Below are 20,626 nucleotides of genomic sequence, written 5' to 3'. Positions count from 1 at the left end.
AAAAAGGCACTTCCTGTTTTTCACACAAGTAGTAAGTCATTTTCATATCCAGATTAGAGAATAGAACCAAGATGGGGAAACAATGTTTTATGGCTGCCTAGAGAAATTCTATGTAAGACTGAGAGAAAGCTACATTTTTAAAAAATAATCTATGTACCATGTGGGTATGATCCTAAGGACTTAAATGGAGACTGCCAATTCTCACAGTAAATTTCCTCTCAAATACCTTCATCTATTTTAAACATGAAAACAATAACACCGCACCCCTCTACCAGTCGAGAGGATCAGGACAGGATCACCCTAGTTTAGTTCTTGCCAGTCTGAATGACAGATATACATGTGATGAAGACAAGGATCTTTTAAAAAAATTTTATGTTTAAAAAGAAGCAAAAACCTTTAACTGATAAGTTATGATAATTTAGACCAAAATATGTTGGAAAGGGGCTAGGTTAACTTTCCCTACCAGGAAAAAAAAAAAAAAACAATATGAAAAACATATATACTCTATTAGCTTAAGGTTTATTACACATCTTTGTCTATCACAAGATTCATTTATTCCTCTCTTTTTCCTTTCTCCTGGCAACCATCAGTTCTTAAAAAGTACACTGTCTACAAAAAAGAACACTGGACTGAGAATGAAGAAACTCCTTTCTCTAACACAGAAATGCTCAGAACGGTTTTAAAGCGAAAGCAGACTTGAATTGGCAAGGTTTTTTAAAGTATGCATTTTATTCGAAGACAAAAGACAGCAAAATTTTTTGCCACTTTAAATGTAATAAACTAAGAGCAAGTGATGAATACTGAAAGGTGAATCATTTATACCTTTTCTCTGATTCTTCAGAATCAAAGGCAGTATTTCTGAGATGACTGGCCAGGATGTCAATTAAATTGAGATACTCTTCCTAGGTAATACAGAAAATGTATTTTCTGTATTTCTAAAGCTACAGACACAGCATTGTTGTCCAATGCTAATGTATATTCTTGTTGTAAATATCTATTTTAAATTATACATTCCAGGAAGACATATTGTGGAATACCTCATTTCATAGATTCTAGGATGCACATTTTTCTTCTATTATGATATATCTGAAATGGGAACGTGTCCTAACAGGCAATTAAGTCTTAAAGCCAGTGTTAGCCAGGAGCAGTCATGGTTGTCATAGTTCATATATATATGAACATCAGAACACAGATTATCAAACTTGGAAAATGAGTATCAGCAGCTTGGAAGAAAACCCTGGAAAACAGTTATGGGGCACTCTTTTAACCCCTCAGAATCAAGACTGTTAGGTTAAAATCAACCAATTTTACACAGCAATAATTACAAAGGTGGCTTAAAACCCTAACATGACTGGCTTTTGGTTCTTTTACACATTCTTTTAAGAAATGCTGCATCACAATGCTGTTTATGGCACAGAAAATTATAACTGTGTAGAAAAACATGCTTCAGCAATGCAGAGTAAGTTACTTAGAAGAATGTGAAAAGGCTTTAGGAAAACTTAACTAATTAGATTAAATCTCCCTGTATTTGTATGCAAAAGTTGGATATGAGATTAAAATGTTTCTGTAGCTAAATCTCAGTGGTCCATTCCAATGAGGAGATAAAAGATCTAAGTTACAGAAAAACAGTATAAAAAATTCAGCATTAAAAAATTCCGTACCCACTAACGTATTATATAAAATAGTAACATCTTAAAATCCATGATACATAACAAAATCTACCTGCAGTTTGTAGTTTTCCAAAACACTTTTGCTGACTACCATTAAAAAAAAAAAGAACACCTTCTTTGTAGTATTACCTGTAAACCACAGCAGCCTACAGCACTCATTATGGAAGCATTGTGAATAACTCGGTAAGAGATTCCCAGTTTTGTTGCTCTCAGAATAAGATCGCTGTGTGTGGTAGCCCTGTAGAGAGAAAAGACCAAGTTGGATTAAAATAGCCAACACTGACTTTTTAAGACAGTACAGGTGTAATATTTCATGAGTTCCAGTCAATGAAAGGGTTATGGGGGCTGCTTTTCCTCAACTTCAGGGCTTTCTGTTAAGTCTCCACATGGCCTTTATAATGCTGAACTGCACTTGTTCCACTCATAAAGCAGCCTTGGCAGCTACAGAGGAAGGGAAGTTTTACTTGCTCTTCTTGGTCCTGTCAATACCTGCAAAGACATCTGTGGAATGTAGCTCAGCGACGAAACTCCTGAGCAGCAATTCCCGAACTTTTTGGTCTTAGGGCCCCTTTAAACTCTCAAAATGACTGGTCTGAGTTCTAAATTATGGCACAATTAGACCTACTCTTTGATTTCTGCTCTATTTTAAAGGTTTCTTTTTTGTGTTTTGAAATACAACAAGGCAGATGGTACAGAGCATTTTTGTAGCCTGTCATTCTTTGCCTTTATATTAGGGTTCTATCTGATATAACCATAGTTGGATTTTACATCTGTCTAGCAGTGGCTTTATTTATAACTGTTTTCAGTCTGGTTATTGTATATATAATTAGTATGTATGCATGTGTATGTGTGTGCATATCCTGCCTGCTGCCTTTCCTTTTTTTGGGATAAATCTAATGATTATAATTAGATAGACCGTGGGGAGAGAGACTGTATGTAAATATAAATACGGATACTGTGAAATGTAACCCCACATCAATTTAGAACTGCATTATTAAAGGCCTTTTTTCCCCTTGATGAAAACTCCAGACCCTGCTGGGGAAAACAACATTAGCATGTTTGAGAAACTACATACAAACCAGCAGAACCTGTCAACTGGTCAATGCATACCAAGTAGGAAGATCAAGGGCTTTCACCCCATGAGGCAGTCAGAAACAGATTAACAAATGCCCACCAGGGAAGTCTGTTTTTAATCACATATAAAATAAAAACTAGTATGAAAAACAATCATTAATTTGATTTAGAGTAAGCTTTTAAAAAATAATATAAATGCCAGTTATAAAGAATGTTTTTAATATCATCTTCAACAAAATTTTACTACTTAACACTAAGATTAAGGAAAACTGAATTAGTTATTGGTGAGTCATTTGAATAGATGAGCAGAAAGAAAACCTGGTTTAAAATTATATCTCTCTTTATCACAACTTCATTTAAAATGACCAGATATGGTTGGTGTACTATGGAGATTTAATGACCTGGCAAAATGATTTCATTTTGTGAAGCTGCCATAAATGTGATTAAATAAGCCCCTCAGATTTCTGCTATGAAAAACTGGTATTTTATCATCACAATTACCCAAACTATATTGCTTCATGATAAAGAAAAAATTGGTTTGAAACACAGGCTTAAAACACTATACTGGACATTCCTTCTAGTCCAGGGTCATGCAAACGTTTCAGTTATGGCGACTGGAAATGTGTGTGTGTGTGTGTGTGTGTGTGTGTGTGTAAAGACAAATTTGTTACTATTTTTGGGCATGCGGCTCTATCCAAAATCGTGTGTGTGTGTGTGTGTGTGTGTGTGTATACATGACCAGCGTGGAGCCCACTCAAAAATAAACAAACAGGGGCGCCTGGGTGGCACAGTGGTCAAGCGTCTGCCTTCAGCTCAGGGCTTGATCCTGCCGTTCTGGGATCGAGCCCCACATCAGGCTCCTCTGCTATCCTGCTTCTTCCTCTCCCACTCCCCCTGCTTGTGTTCCCTCTCTCGCTGGCTGTCTCTATCTCCATCAAATAAATAAATAAAATCTTAAAAAAAAAAAAGACAAAAATCTTTAAAAATAAATAAATAAATAAATAAACAAACTTTATTTTATAATAACAGTTTACAGATATAGTACTGTCATACTTGACAGTCCTATGGCTCATGATCTGAAAATTCACTAATATTTGTAATGATATGGTGAAAGTGATGTTCTCATAAACCACCAGAAGCACTATAAATTGGTACAGTCCTCTTTTTAAGAAGATTTTATTTATTTATTTGATAGAGACAGAGAGCGCACAAGTTGGCGGGAGTGGGAAGAGCAGAGGGAGAGGGACAAGCAGCATCCCTGCTGAGCACGAATCCCAGGACTCTGAGATCATGATCTGAGCTGAAGTCAGATGCTTAACCAACTGAGCACCCAGACGCCCTGGTACAATCCTTCTGAAAAGTAATTTGACAATATATGCTTGAAAATACCCATATTCAAAACTTTTGATTTTCTGGGTATTATAAACTGAGTTTGAAGAAAAAAATCCAAAATGTGGGGAAGAAAGAGTGGAAGGAGGGGAAAAGGATCATATACATTAATCCATACACGGCAACTTTACTTATATTGGAGAAATAAATGGACTAATGATAATAATGCTGACATTTATTCAATAATTACTAGGTGCCAAGTGCTGTTCAAATGCATTATGTGGAATGGAAACAATCAAATGACCTACATAAAAGCCCAAAGAAGACAAGTGAATAAAGTGAATAATAAAGTAGTACAACTGGGCTCTAGCATAGTCAAAAAGAAGAGTAGCCAAAGTAAAAAGTAGATAGTTAAAAGATTTAGGCCATGAAAAGTCACTTAAGGTTTTTAAGCAGGGTAGTAACAGCATCGAGGCACTTTTGGTAGGCCTTGATTCTTCATTTATGTGGAATTCTCACCTTTCCCCTCCCATCCCCTGCCAACCTTGTGTACAATTTTCACCTACTGAATTTTAGCCAGTCCCAACTCAAACACCAACTCCTCCATAAAGCCACCAATGAAAAACTCCAAACTCTATGCCTTTAAATGTACACTTTTCTGTCCTCATCCTCAACCCAACCTTTCAGCAGCATATCAGAGTTAACCACTCTTTCCTCTCTAAAGTCTTCTCTTTTCTGGGCTTCCGTGACAACACATTCTCTTGGTTTTCTTCCTCCTCTGGCTCTTGACAGACCACAAAATGTGTTTCCTAAGGCTTGATTTTCTCTTCCTCTTGTTCTTTCCTGGTGATTTCATCCGTTTCTCTGGCTTTAAACATCCTATCTCTCCCTCTCCCCTGATACATACTCATAACTTCAAAAACCACATATCCAGGGTATCCCCCTCCCTTGAGCGCCAGCAGTAGATATCAAATTGCCTACATGACATCTCAAATTTAAAACATTTCCAGATCCGATTCTTGTCTTACCCAATTATTTTCCCTATGAGTTTTCATTTCAACAACTGGCACCATCCAGTTCCTAAAGCTGGAATTCTAGAAAACTTGCTTGTCTCCTTTTCCTCATCTACTACATACATATTGGCATTCTTCCTTCTCAATTTTTCCCACTTTGCCTTTTTCTCATCTCTGCCAAAGCCACCCTGCCTCCCTAAAATCCACTCATGCGACCATTTAGAGTGACCATTTAAGAATGTCAATCAGATTGTGATTCTTTCCTGCTTAAAATCCTTCACAGATTTACCAGAATACTTCAAACAAAATCCCTACCCCCTCCAAGGCCTTACATGATCTGGGTCCCGCCTACCTCTTTAACTCCTTCTCAGTCTCTCTCTGCGCCCACTCACTATGCTCTTCCAGGTCCCTGAATACATCTTGCAGTTCCCTCTGCTTACAATGCTCTTTCCTTCTGCTATTCCTTTTATTTTTCAGATACCTACTTAAATATTACCTAAAATATAACAAAAAGGATTTCCCACATGACCCCACAGAAATTAGTCTATTCCTGTTAGTCTTTATTTTTCTTCCCTTACAGGCCTACCAAAATTTTAAATTTGTTATTTTCTCCTTGATCTTGGATGTCAACCTCCTCTACTAAACTATAAACCCTGTGTTTTATCACCTAACACATATCCAGCATTTAGGAGTGCCTGTCAGGAGATAGGCATTCCAAAGATATTTGTTGAATGGATAAATGTCAGTCTAAGATATGCCTGGTCTTCCCTTGTGACCCCAGGCAAAATATTAACAACTCTTTCCCTTAGTATTTAATTGATATCTACTATATTGTGAAGGAAGCTAGAGAGATAAAAGTGTGAAGGACAGCCTACAAACCTAAAGAGTAGATGTATACATTTATTAAAAAAAATATACTGTGAGGCAATGTATGAAAACGCATGAATGATGTGTCAGCAGTTAGGAAGAGATATAACTTCTGATCAGGTTAATAAAGGAATGCATCACTGAGAATGTGGTATTTGAGTTAGGCTTCAAAAGATGGCTGGATTTCTGACAATCAGATATATAGCAAAGGGCATTATAGATGAAGAAAAGAGTTTGACCAGATGTACAGAAAGAGAACGCAAGATGATGGGGGAAGGGCAAACTGGTTGGCATGAGTGTGGGCTTTAGGACAAGAAGGATAGAGTATAGGTAGAAGGGAAGGTTGTATAGTATTTTTCGTATCTGGATGGAGCTAGTAACTCTCATTTTGAGCTCTAATAAGATTTTCAAATTATGGTTTCACAAATACAAATTTGACTGCAACATAGGTAATGAATTAAAAGTCTGCATCAGGACCAGGGAAAGGCTACGATATTAAACTAGGGCATAGAACGATATAAAAATTGGGGCTGAAAATTGAGTTAATAATCAATCATGCCTATATGATGAAGCCTCCAAAAAATCCTTGAACTATGGCATTCAGCGAGCATCTGGGTTGGTGAACACATACATCTATGTGCTGGAAGGGTGGCCCACTTCAACTCCAGGACAGGAACTCCCATGCTTGGGACCCTTCTGGATCTCACTTCATGTACCTCTTCATCTGGTTGTTCCTCTGTATCTTTTACTACATCCCTTATTATATAATAAAACAATAATTATAAGTTAAAAAAAAAAAAAGAAAGTCAAAAGCAGTGCTTCTCAAACTAGTGAAAAGCTAATACTTTAAGTTCTAAATTGTAATGGAACAACAGTTTTGTAAAATGCAATCAAAATTAGTGATTAGAAAAATAAAATATAAAATAAAATAAAAGCTCCAAATTTTGATTATGAGATACAGCAGAGACAAAATTACTTTTAAAAACTGCTATCAAATTTCTAAATGCTTACTCTCAATTTCTGTCATTCTCATCATGGACTAGTAAGTTTGTGGGCTGGCACCAGTCTGTAAACCTCACGCTGAGTAGCACTGGTTTATCAGACTTTGTCAGTGACTGGATACCATCAAAGTCAAAAGTGACTCTGAGATTACTCTTTTAGGTAACTCTAAGAATTGTGATACCATCAAGTAAGGAAGTTTGGTGAGCTCAGAAGGTGTCACTATAAAAAATATAAAAATGGGATTTTAACGGGAATCCAGTGCAATGAGAAAATCCTACAAAAATCCTACAAGGATTCCAAGACATTTTATATATAGGATTTTTCAACACCTTTTACTATTTTGTAGCTGTGGCTTAAAAAAAAAAAAAAAAGGAGGTGTGCCTGGGTGGCTCAGTTGGTTAAGCATCTGATCAGGTCATGATCCCAGGGGCCTGGGATGGAGCCCCATGTTGGGCTCTCTGCTCAGCAGGGAGCCTACTTCTCCCTCTCCCTCTGCCTGCTGCTCCCCCTGCTTGTGCTCTGTCAAATAAATAAATAAATAAATAAATAAAATCTTCAAAAAAAAAAAAACCACAATAGGTACTGCTAATTTGGAGGAAGACTTACTTTTACAGAAAACAATGTCAGAGGTTAAAACAATTTGGATACTTTAAAATACGTGATTGCACAATGTCATTTGCAACCAAGTATAATAATGAAACACAATCTCTGCCACACCACATTGATGTAAATTACTTTTTTTGACAGACACATGCACATGTAACTCCATTCTTTTAGAAAAACATCCTTGGTGGTGAGTTCACTGTGATTTAATTGTCCTTATGTTCCTTAAATCTGTGACATAAATCTTGGGTCACCAGCAGGAAACAAAGAAGTCCTCTGTTTGGCTTGACATAAGAGATTGATGATACTTAACTGGACAAGTAGAAATGCATCTTTTTAGTAATGGGGAAGAACAGAGCTCCTGATGGATATAAGAAACTGAAATTTGAGGCTGGACAGATTTTAAATTCAAGGCAAGTAAAGTGACAATATTGCTAAATATGAGGTGATTAAAAAAGAAAAAAGAGCTTATGACAAAGAAGCAGAAGATGCTTGCGATTTACCTGCAAAATAAATTGTAGATATGACTCCTGATAATGTAATACACTTATTAATAATGATACACTAGTAAAGTCATTTGATGCCCTAAGTTACCTTCTAAAAGAACAGCAGGAGCAATGATACAAACTTTAGAACTGACACTTAATAACCAATATTAAGTGATACATATGATGACATCCTGATCAAGCAGAATTTCTTCATTAATCTCAAAGATAATGAAAGTTTATGAAATTTTAGAGCCTAGGTAAACACAGTCCTTTATTAGGACCTGGAAAGTAAAAGGTTTTAAATATAATAGAATAATTCTTACTCATTTTTTTTAAAAAGCAAATAACTTAAAATTCAAAATACCAGCTTTGACTTACCCAAATGGATCACCAACCACAAGGAATGCAACATCACTGGTATCAGCATCTTTTAAAATATTATCGGCTTCTTGTTCCACTTCTTCTCTATCAGCAAGAATCAATTTTCTTCCATAAAACTCTTCCTACAGATTTAAATCAAATATCAAAATGAGACACAGGTGACGATTTCAACATGTGTATACACACACACACACACACACACACACACACACACACACACCAATCTCTGTCTGGGGCTGGTGCAAATCTTGGCAACCATCCAAACACAGATCATTGAATAGGCCTCCTCAGTGAGCTAGCACTCTATATCATGTTGCAATTAAACTCTGTCTTTGGGGCTATCTTAATATCCCAAGAGGAGGTATACCTCCTAACATCTGAGGCTTTCTGCATTTTAAATTTACCTCTAAATTTGAGTCTAATAGACCAGACAGAACTTTATAGAATGAACAGAGAACATGTATGCCTGAGCTCTATTTCAGAAACACAGTAATACAGAATATGATAAATAATAATTATAAACATACATGGTAATTTGGGTTTTATTAAATTTTCCATATGAAAACCTATAGGACCCTGGCTAAAATAAAGGCAATTTCAATGACAAATAATAGAAAATTAGGATTTAGTTATCTACAGAACCAGCAAACATTCCTATATAATTGCAGGAAAGATTAATTTAAAACTGTATTTCCTAGTTCCTGCTAAAAAGACAGAGTTTCAGAAGAAAGAAAAATTTCTAATTATATAGGAAGTCTCCATATAAAGTGCTTTGTGAACCAATCCCCTGAAGTTCAACTCTAGAGAATAAACCCAGGAGGCTGACCTTAACTGGGGTGGCAGGATATAAGTACAGAGCGTGAACTAGTGTGCTAATTGTCCTGTGGTGGTGGTTACAAACGTCATGCAAGGTCATGAATCTTATTAACTGATTTCCTGTGGAGTAATATGTAATTCAAATATAGTAAAAGTGAATACATAGACAAATACTATTTCTTACATACTGAGAAGTCTGTTTGAGTTATAAGGATTATATCAGATGTCAAACATTACAAGGATTGCTGTACTTGATAGTATCTGTCAAGCAAAAGAGTAAATAGACAAATCATTAAGCATTTGAAGATAAAGGCCATAGTTCCACTCTGATAATTATTTCCTAACGCTTAACTAGAATCTGTCCCTGAAATGTGAAAAAAGATCCCTTCCCTTTTTCAGCATATCTTCTCAGAGATAATGCTCCAGAAGTTCCCAATGACAGCATATTTTTACAGATGAAAAATGTTCTCTTTATTTTCACTTTCACATTTTTTCTTAATCATTAATTTGTATATAACTTACTTTAATTTCGTGAGCCCAGAAAACTTATTAGTGGTAGAACATTTACATTCACATATATCTAAGACACATGTATGATTATTGAAAACTGAAGGAAACAGTATTTTTTCCTGAACTAACATTTTTTTTTTTTTTTAAGATTTTATTTATTTATTTGACAGAGAGACGGTCAGCCAGCAAGAGAGGGAACACAAGCAGGGGGAGTAGGAGAGGAAGAAACAGGCTCCCAGCAGAGCAGGGAGCCCGATGCCAGGCTCGATCCCAGAGCTCTGGGATCACGCCCTGAACCGAAGGCAGACGCTTATGGACTGAGCCACCCAGGCACCCCTGAACTAACATTTCTTAAGATCAAAAAGTCACATGCTACTAGCTTAATGCTAGCAGTAATCCTAAATCCTATCCAGTATTTTATAAATGATTTAACAATAGAAAACCCCACTCTCAAGACTTCTATCTTGTATCACTCTGTATTTATTACTTATTCTAAGAAAATTTCATTATTTAATTGAAACACGTTTATTAAAAAAAACTTATCCACATATGCACACCTGTGTACACACACACAAACACTCCAGTATAAACAAATGGCTGATCCTTTTAGGGGGAGAGGGGAAAACTTAAAAAAGGGAAGAACAACCAAAAGCGGTAAGAAACTGGTATTACGTTCTTTTTCATTTACCCACTTGGTTATTTATTCATTCACTCACTCAAAGAATATTTTTTGGGCACAACATCCACACCAAATTCTATGCTTGATGTTGGGAAACAATGGTGAATGAGACATATGTAGCCCTCGTCCTGTGGTTTATCATGTTTAGTGGGGGATTATCTACCATATCATTAAGTGCTATAAAAGCATGGAACCTAGTAAGAGTAAAGGAAGGGGGTGGAAAAAAGCGGGATTATTTAACAAATAATTTTACATTTATATTATATATCATCCAATGACTGATAAGCCAATTTTTGTACGCATCAGCCCTAATCTTCTCCACTCATGAAAATGAAGGCAAAACTCAAAATTCATTCCTGCTTTAGGATGGCACATTTTTCAAGGGGGACAGGATAAAAATTCAAAATTAAAATTACTTTTGGGTATTTCCAGAAGATTACATAAGAAATTAGCAATAATTGCCTCTAGGAAGGGGAACTGGGATAGAAATCTTTCAATGCATATATTTAATATCCTTTGAATTTTATACCACTTAATGTATAACCTATAAAAAACCAGAAAAGTAGAGGCTAGAAGTAAGATACATAAACAAGAAAGCAAAACTAAAAAAAAAAAAAAACCCAAACACACTAACAGTGAAAGAAGGAACAGAGAAATAAGGGCTTACAAAAAGGATTGAAAAAAATGGAAAAGTACAAGTAAACCAAGAGAAAGTAATGTCATGGAAGCCAGTTTCAAGGAGTGATCAACTATGTCAGAAGAAGTAAAACAAGTGAGAATTGAAAACTATCTTGTGGCATTCTCAGCTACTAAATAACTGTTCAACAAACAAATATTTCAGAGGAATGGAAGTCTGCTTGCAGGAGTCTGAGCTATGAGTGAAGTGGGGACAATAAAAGCACACTGCTTTTTCAAAAAGCTTTGGATAAAGGAGACAGAAACAGTAGTAACTATGGAGAAGAGGGGAGAGATTTCAGAATGGACAATATCTGAATATGGTTTCAGGCTGAGGGGAGAAGGATGTTAACACAGACCAAACATAACAAAGAAAGAATAATTCATGGGAATAAGGTTTCAGAGGAAGAGGTATGGGAAAAACACACCTAGTAGAGTTGTCTTCAACAGGCTGAGAATCTCATCCAACAAGTCATTTCCTAAGGACCGGGCGGGGGGGAGGGGGGATCCGAATCTGACATTCAGATTTAGCGGAAGAACTAATGGGAAGTTAATAAAGGTCACAGATGATTGCCTCATCTTTCTCAGTGGGAAGTCCATCCCTCCACTACCAATACACGGCAGCTGGATAGGAGGACAAGGAAAGAGAGTGAGCTGGTATCCAGATGAAGTAGATTAGGAAGAAAAGAAAGGGAAAAAGATAACACTGGGAGGAAATGAAAGTTATTTTTGTGATGCCCAGGAACAAGTACAGCAAATTATTGTGCTGATCGCCATGCTTTTGCTCACCATTATTTTTTTCTTCAGTAAGGAACACTCTTTCTCCTCCCTCTACCAAGTCTTATCTATAATAACAATATCTACAATACATTTACATTAGATCACTCTGAGCTCAGGCATAGTTCTAAGAACTTATGCATATGAATTCATTTAATCTTCATCACAATCTAGAGATAGCCCCTATTTTTATCCCTGTTTTACAGATAAAAAAAAAGAACACAAAGTTAAGTGATTGCCCAAGGTCACAGAACCTCGGCTAACTGCAAAACTTTACATGTATTACCGATGAGGCATAGGGGCACGTTGCCGGCTCAATTGGTAAAGCACACGACTCTTGATCTCAGGGTCGTGGGGCTTGCAAGTTCAAGCCCCACACTGGGCATGGAGCCTACTTAAAAAAAAAAAGAAAAGACCAAAAAAACAAATGAGGCACAGACAGGCAGAGCTTAGTGACCTCCTCTGCTTTCAAAGCGGGATAGCTAAAGCCTCAAGGTTAGCCCCCTTTGGCCAAAGCAGCTTCCTCTATTTACCCAACAGAGCTGTATAAATATTACCATTTTCTATCTAGACCATGAAAACAAAAGAAACAAAACAAAAAGACTGCGATGCATTATTTTAAAAGATAGCTCAAATTCCATCTATTCCATAGTATTCTCTGACCACCACAACCTGATCTTCTCATACGTATTTCAATTGGAATTAATAAATAGTAATTATTTGAGATAATATCTACTATTTAATTCATGAAAACAAGAGTATTGACTTAAGTAAGATCATCTAAGTTCTTTTCAGCAATATAATTTTAGTTTCTTCTTGCCACTGTTGTCAGAAATTGTTATTTAAATCTTTCATTACTGAGTTTTCCTAAGTATAACACAAATGAATCATGAACCACTTGAAAACAAAGATCATAGCTTATACCTCTTGTATTAAGGCACTATGGTGTATTACACCAAAATGGCACATAAAATCATAATTTATTCACAGAAAGTGCCTAAAGAAATTCAAAGTGTATATACTAAAACTCCTTCCGGGATGCAATGTCTCTAGTTTAATTAACTTTTGAATAATACAGGGGCGCCTGGGTGGCACAGCAGTTAAGTGTCTGCCTTCGGCTCAGGGCGTGATCCCGGCGTTACGGGATCGAGCCCCACGTCAGGCTCCTCCACTGTGAGCCTGCTTCTTCCTCTCCCACTCCCCCTGCTTGTGTTCCCTCTCTCGCTGGCTGTCTCTATATCTGTCAAATAAATAAATAAAATCTTTAAAAAAAAAAAACACTTTTGAATAATACAGAACATATAAATAATACTACCGTTTTGGCAATTTGAAAACAACATCTTTCAATGTAAGAACAGATAAATTCCAGATATTTTTTTAAAAAATTATTTATTTGAGGGCGCCTGGGTGGCTCAGTCAGTTAAGCGTCCGAACTTTGGCTCAGGTCATGATCCCAGGGTCCTGGGATTGAGTGCCACATCGGACTCCCTGCTCAGCGGGGAGTCTGCTCCTTCTTCTCCCTCTGCCCCTCCCCTGGCTTGTGCTGTCTCTCACTCACTCACTCTCTCTCTCAAACAAAATCTTAAAAAAAAAAAAAAATTATTTATTTATTTGAGAGCGAGCAAAAGATAGCATGAGGGTGGGCAGGCAGAGGGAGAGAATCTTCAACCAGACTCCCCATGGAGCAAAAAGCATGACGGGCTCCATCTCAGGACCCATGAGATCACAACCTGAGCTAAAACCAACAGTCTGATGCTTAACTGACTGAGCCACCCAGGAACCCAAAATTCCAGATTTCTTTAGCAACATCCATATGTGCCTTTTATAAAATACCATTTTGTGTGATTATTGACAAAAGAAAGCACATATTTACTGAGGAAAATAGATTTTTCCAATTTTTTCCACTATATGATAATTATCTAGTTATTGAGACCCGATTTTATATATAGGTATGAGCACATGTCAACAATTTTTAACAATCAATTTGCTTAAAAAACGAAAAGGTAGAAATGAAAGGAAATAGAAAGGAGGTCACTGAAGAGAAAGTGGCTCTGAGATTTTACTAGGCAATATAAGGCATGAATGTATTTATTTATACCTTACTTTATTCCAGAAAAGTCATTAAAGGTGGCTGAGGTTGCACAGCAAGTTGCTCAGGGAAAAACATGAACTAAGGACCTGGAAGAGGTCATGAAAAGCAGACCAATGGAACTTTGTGACAGGAGGGATTCAAGCTTGACCATTTTGCTTGAATCCTACCTTCTCTGTGGACATTCTCTAAAATCATTATTTTGTGAAGTTATGATCTAACCCTGAGGATAGAGAGACACTGTATGGTATAAATGTTAAGAGTGGTGGTTCTCAACTCAGGACTCTCTTGGCTCATATTCTGGCTCTATCACTTATTATCTGTAGGACCTTGGGCAAGTTTCTCTGTGCCTGTAAAATGTGAACAGCAATTATAGAGTAATAATCCTGTTCTACATGTAAAACACTTAGAACAGTGCACACTAAGTATTCTATAAGTATTAGCACTTACTATTGTGGAGGACCAGATACTCCAGCATCTTAACAAAGTACATATAATTTACCTGTAGGTGAGGTTGGGCCCAGCCCCAACAATACGTTTTTGGAAAAAAAAAATACTTGTAAAAATTACAGCAACCAAAATTACCATTTGGCTAGCACTTAAAGTTTACAAAGCACTTTCAAATATGTCATCTTAATAAAACCCCATATAACCCTCCAATTGGTTATTATCTCCATTTTTACAAATGAAGCTACTGAGGTTTAGAGAAATCTGGAAATGTGTCCATTAACAACTATGATTACTGAACATTTTTGCTACAGGCACTACATTAAAAACCTATGAGGTAGGCATTTTTATCCCCATTTCACAAAGTAAAAAACTAAGGTTAAAAGACTTGTCCAAGATGACATGGTAACATGTAACAAAGAAAGCTTAAAGTCAGGTCCAACTTTCCTCTATGCCATGTTCTGACATCTTACTCTATAAGAACGCTGATTTGTTATTTGTCTCTACTCTCTTGGACGGATTTAAGTTCATTCTAGTTTTCCTTGATCACTGGTGAGAGAGGAATATTTATTATCTTGAGCTGAGATACTTTGGTTCCAACCCAACAAATCAAAGCTGGCCATTAGACACAACTTTCACATCAATGCATGGCCAATTCGATTCAAATCTTTAATTCTTTAAGATTTTAAAGTAACTCTGAGACCAGAATTCTCTGGGCTGTGAATCTGAGAGACCAGAAGACCTGAAATTCTCTAGGTCACCTTTTTGTTCAGAAGCCTTGACAGACCAGACAATTCTAAAATCCTCTCCCTCCTCCTATAACATGTCCACCACTCTATCTTAATTTACATTCTATTTGGAGTTTGACAATGAACCCGAACTACGTAGCCCCTCCTCCAAAATGTACTGAGCCCTTAACAAGAGCAAGCTAAATGTATGACACGTTAACAAATCCTAAAGTTACCAAGCCCCAGGCTCACTCAATACACACAAGAGTACCTGTATTAGCCTTACTGGCAGTCTTTTTAAAGGTAAGACCTCTCTGGATAGGACACTGACAGAAAGGCGATTACCATTCCCTATGGAAATACTTCAAAGGGAGAAGCTTTCAGCTTGGTTTCTGAATACATAACCAACTCATTAAGGCTACATCAGTACCTCATTAGCACTCAAATAAGAAAAAATTTGACTATCTCATGAAATAAGGGATTTTGATAACTATTCCCAGGAGTGTAAAATAACTTCCCTATTTACTGGAGAAAGCCTCAAAATTAGACTTGTAAAGTAAGACAAAGCACCCTTTCATTTTCCAAGTCACTTGGTTCTTGTATTATTCCCATTCTTGTGATCCTTAATGAGCAGGGGATGTGTTTTAAAGGATTTAAACAAGGAGACCTAAAAATTGGGTTCAGCTTCGTGTAATGAAAATCAGCTGTTAAGACAGCTTTCTTCCCAGGGACTGAAGAACCTTAAGCACCTACCAGAACTTCTTTCCCTACAGTCAGGATTGAGGTATAGGCTTCTAGATACACTCGACTGCAGCGTCTTACAACTTCCAGGCCCTTGACTGTGATGTCCTTGGCATCGCCCAGGCCCAAGCCGATCAGGTAAAGCATTTCAAAGTCCAGGGGAAGGGAGACTGCAGGACGAAGTGAACAAGAAAAACAAGGGTCAGCTACACCGAAGATACGTAAAATCTAGCGATGAACATGAAAATGAAAATCAAGATAGTACAAGCAGGGACGGCAGGTCACAAGCAAGGTCTGAGAACCTTACGTCACGCCTCTTAAATAAGGAATGGAATGAGTGTTTTTAAACAACCCTACCCCGCTTTTTCTCGTTACACCAAACTAAGAGCAGTTACCCTCTGAAAACTGTAGTTGGGTCCCCAAATTGCTAACTGCAGCCTTTCCGAAAAAGGAGCTACCGAAAAGGTGGATTCCCGCGGAGCGAACACGCACGCCGCCCGCCTCACCTACGGTGCCGCAAAACGCTGGCGCCTTTACTGCACTTTACGACTAGCTGGAGGGGCGGGCAAGCCTGCTACTGGGGGTGGGGGTGGGGTTGGGGAGACCTGGACCAGAAGTGACCTGCCGGCTGCTGGGGCGGGGAGGGGAAAGGTCAGTCGGCCAGGGGAGTCCATCCAGAGCCCCCCAGCATGGCCTCTGGGAAAGGACGAGGAGTACCCGCGATTCCCTTAGCCCGTGGCTTTACACATCCCCATCCTAGGACAGGGTAAGTGCAGGAGCTCTTCGCCCGGGAGGAGCTGGACCCGAGGTAGGGCCGCGCAGACCGGCGCCATGCGCCTTTCCTCCTCCAGTCATATGAATGGGTGGCGGGTGGGAGGGACTTTTCTAATTTGCCCGGGATTGCCCGAGTGCACATATTTCCAAACTCGCCTTTGCGTTCTGCTGTAGTTTAACCAGCTGCCTCCCTGGTGAGGCAGTTTAGCAAATCTGGCCGTCAGTGTGATTCTGTTGATTTCCCAGCGGGGCGGTGATGCTTGGGGTTTGTCCCCAACCCCAAGACCTCATTCCGGAGTGCCCCAAGGGGTGTGACTGGGATATGCCTCAGTCATCCTCAATGTCGGGAATCGCAGACACCCCCCCCCCCCGCCATGCTCCTGTGCCTAGAAAAGTGACCTTTAAGAGTGCTCAGGAATTTCAGATTTCAATTGCTTCCACAGGGGGAATTCCTATAAAGTGGTTGGTTAGATGTAGTTCCGATATCGGAATGGTTTGTTTTGACTGTAAATGCTCTTGGTAAGGTCACTAGTGACCTCATCCAAATTAAAAAGACAATTTCCATTGTTTATCCTTAGTAGGCAGTGTTGATTATTCAGAATTTTCCTGCTGTTTTTCAGACAATGCCTTGAGTCTTTTTTTGCCCAACACCTGTTTCTTAAGCCTTAATTTTATGTTTTTTCCTAGGTTCCATCTACCCTTTGCACTTCTCATTCAATACATTCTTTATGACTGATTCTATCCAGTATCATTATACCTATCCGTTCTTCATACCATAAACAAAAATTAATTCAAAATGGATCATAAAGTAAATGGAAAATATAAAACTATAAAACTGTGATTCTATGTAGGCAAAGACTTCTCAGGAGCAGCACCAAAAGCATGTTGTAGGAAAGAAAAAATTGAGTAATTGAAGTTCAATGATATAAAACATATGGTCTTCAAAAGACATTGTTGAAGCCACATACTGTGAGAAAATATTTGCAAAGCATATATTTGATAAAGGACTTGTATCAAGAATACATAAATAACTCTCAAAAGGCAGAAATAAGAAAACAACTTAATTTTTTAAATAGGCAAATAATTTGGACAAGAATCTCAGAGAGAATAAGATAAATAAATCCCCAAAGAAGATACATGAATAATCAAAGAAGCTTTGAAAAGATGTTTAACATCATTAGACATTAGGGAAATAAAGATTAAAACCACAACGAGATACTAGAATGGCTGAATTTGAAAGCAATAACAAAATAAAATCCTGAATGTTCACTCTCATAATTTTGGCTATCTCTAGTATTTTGCTGACTCAAGTTTTAGCCTCCCATTCAGACCTCCCCTTCAGCCTGCTATATTTAACTTTTTGCTGGAAATCACCTAGATAACCCAGAGGCATACCGCATTCAGCACATCCAAAGCTGAATCCATCATCTTCCTTTTCAACTTGGCTTTTCCCTCTGTATTATCTACTTTAGATGGAAGGCATTATCATCTATAGACTTAACACAAGCCAGGCACTTGGAAGTTACCCAGCATCCAGTCTCACCTATCTGCCTCTCTTAATAGAAACCATTCCTACCGTCACAGTCTTTCTTTAGGTCCTCATGTCACTCCCGCAGTCTCCTTCACATTCATACTTCTTTCAGGGGCCAGAGAGACCTCGCTAAGATGCAGTCTGAAAATGTCGTTCCCCTCTAAAAATCCTTTTGAGGACAAGACAAAGTCCAGTCTCTTTAACGTATCCCACAGGATCCTCCCTGGAATGACCACTGCCTACCTCTCTTTAGCCTCATGTCTCTCCACTCCATACTATGAGCTTCTTCTCTAGCAGTACTCTTCTGTGCTCACAACATTCTTCTTTGTGTCTCTATGACTTAGGCTGCCATCAGCATGGAATACTCTCTCCCATTCTCTCCTATCTAGATCACTGCTACTTATTCTTTAAGGCTAAGTTTCGGGGGCACCTGGGTGATGCAGTCAGTTAAGCATCTGATTTTGGCTCAGGTCATGATTTCGGGGTCCTGGGATCGAGCCCCATGCTGGGCTCTGCGCTCAGTGGGGAGGCTGCTTCTCCCTTTCCCTCTCCCTCTGCCCCCACCCTTGCTCATGCACTTGGGTGCGCTGTCTCTCAAATAAATAAAATCTTAAAAAAAAAAAAAAAAAAGACTAAGTTTGGGAAGCCTTTCCAGAGATCCATGTGCTAGGTTAGGTATCTCCTTTTAATTACAGTAATACTCTGCATATACTTATCAGTCGGCTTAAGTGTTTTAGAATTGTCCATTTGTGTATCTTCTTTACCGAACCATCAATTTCATAAAGTTAGGTCCTGTATCATATATTCTCATCCCTAAGGTTTAGCACAGTGTCTGGCACATAGTTTTCAGTAAATGTTTGTTAAATAGGTCATTATGTATACACTAGTAGCTCAGCAATTTCTTTGAGTTATGATGTATATGTCTGTCTTTATGAAATGCAGGGTGTGCTATGTTTTAGATGACTACCAAAAGTCATTCATTGATGGAGTGTCAAACAAAAACATGCCTTGTTCATGCCACTTCAGAAAGTTATTTACGTTAAAAGGTTTATGACACAGTTCACATATACCTCATATGTACCCTGTTGAATAGGTAAATTTTCCAACATAGTAGTCATTTTTTATGTGATTTTGTTGTCAGATTTGCTTTGAGTAATTCCAGGTAGATTTACAGTGAAAGGACAGTGCCAAAAGGAGTAATTAATCGAAAAGAAGGTGTAGTTTATCTTCTTTCAGGAAATCGGTATTGAAAATGAAGTTGTTCTGGGATGACTGGGTGGCTCAGTCCGTTAAGCGTCTGCCTTCCCTCAGGTCATGATCCCAGGTCCTGGGATCAAGTCCCACATTGGGCTCCTTGCTCAGCGGAGAGCCTGCATCTTCCTCTGCCTGCCTGCCTCTCTCATTGTCTCTCTCTCTCTGACAAATAAATAAATGAAACCTTAAAAAAAAAAAAAAAGAATGAAAGCTACTCTGGGTAGGTAAGGTAATATTCTTTTTAGATACAGAAGCAATTTCAGTTTTTACTCTTCAGAATTCAGTCAAAGGAACTACTTTCCCTGTAGAGTTCTTAAACCTTTCTCAATAGATTTGGGGGACTTTTCTGGAGACAGATAAAGGTGTTAGGGAAATCTCCCCCCCCCCCCACCGCAGTTAACAAAATAATCAGCAAAGTCTTGCATAGTGTTTTTTGCAGAATTATTCTTTGTGATTTGGACATCTCTCCCATACTTTAAAACACTTTCAAATATGATTGCATTTTCCCCAATCATTTATTATTAAAAATTTCAAATACCTAGAAAAGTTGAAACAGTTTTACAGTAAACATCCATATAGTCACCTCTTAGGTTCTATAGTTGTTAACATTGTGCCGTATTTGCTTTATCACATGTTTATCCATTCACCCAGCCCTCAACCCATCTTATTTTTTGATGCATTTCCAAGAGAGTTGCAGGCGTAGGTAGGCATATGACTTGCATTTTGCATGAAAGATAAACCCCTCATCTAGGTAACAGATTAACAAAACATAGCTAAGAATATAGCTAATTAAATGATACCAGTTCTTCACCTGATTTAGGCAGAGCTTTGAGATTTTCTCTTTAAAACAATTACAGTTTTTAATCAATATGGTAGCATTATTTTGATGATAATGAAAGCAGTTAGTCAGAATACATATTTATAATGTCAAAGCAAATTTGAATCTCACATCTAGCAGAAAAGAGGGGGATGGTTATAAAGAACTGCGATTCTAGAGAAAAAAAAAAGGATAAAGTGAAAGCCTTTTTATTTTAGAGAATAGCAAGGGCAAATGAGGCCTAAAGAGTTTTCTTCTTTATATTCCTGCTTGCAGGTAGGAGAGTACCAAATCATCCCTGAGGGTGAACATTTATGCTTTTCCTGAAAGATCTTTAAGCTGTTTTCATAACCTTTGTCAG

At 37.9% G+C, this 20,626-nt stretch overlaps 1 protein-coding gene and 1 long non-coding RNA gene across 9 annotated transcripts in view; one reads left to right on the top strand and one right to left on the bottom strand.

Moving 5' to 3' along the window:
• The window catches only part of DPH5 (diphthamide biosynthesis 5), a 35,226-nt gene extending 18,805 nt beyond the window's left edge, over nt 1–16,421 (bottom strand). Inside the window, exons 1-4 of one of the 2 annotated variants that reach the window (XM_026497506.4) lie at nt 16,285–16,421; nt 15,902–16,059; nt 8,425–8,549; nt 1,800–1,908 (exon numbers count right to left, since the gene is read on the bottom strand). In XM_026497506.4, coding sequence (XP_026353291.1) covers nt 1,800–1,908; nt 8,425–8,549; nt 15,902–16,036 — 369 coding nt within the window. In that variant the 5' untranslated portion in view covers nt 16,037–16,059; nt 16,285–16,421. The remainder of the gene's footprint in view (nt 1–1,799; nt 1,909–8,424; nt 8,550–15,901; nt 16,060–16,284) is intronic. The other variant, XM_026497507.4, reaches the window with a different exon arrangement.
• Nucleotides 16,422–16,469: 48 nt separating this feature from the next.
• Nucleotides 16,470–20,626, top strand: part of LOC113254340 (uncharacterized) — a 173,278-nt gene continuing 169,121 nt past the window's right edge. For 4 of the 7 annotated variants that reach the window (XR_003315736.4, XR_003315740.4, XR_007190329.2 and 1 more), the window contains exon 1: nt 16,471–16,655. This is a non-coding gene — a long non-coding RNA (uncharacterized LOC113254340). Of the gene's footprint in view, nt 16,656–20,626 lie in introns of all 7 variants that reach the window. The other 3 variants (XR_008958759.1, XR_008958760.1, XR_006409382.3) reach the window with 2 other exon arrangements.

The sequence above is a fragment of the Ursus arctos genome, unplaced genomic scaffold, assembly GCF_023065955.2.
Source record: "Ursus arctos isolate Adak ecotype North America unplaced genomic scaffold, UrsArc2.0 scaffold_12, whole genome shotgun sequence".
NCBI lineage: Eukaryota > Metazoa > Chordata > Mammalia > Carnivora > Ursidae > Ursus > Ursus arctos.
This window is presented reverse-complemented; position numbering and strand designations above follow the sequence as displayed.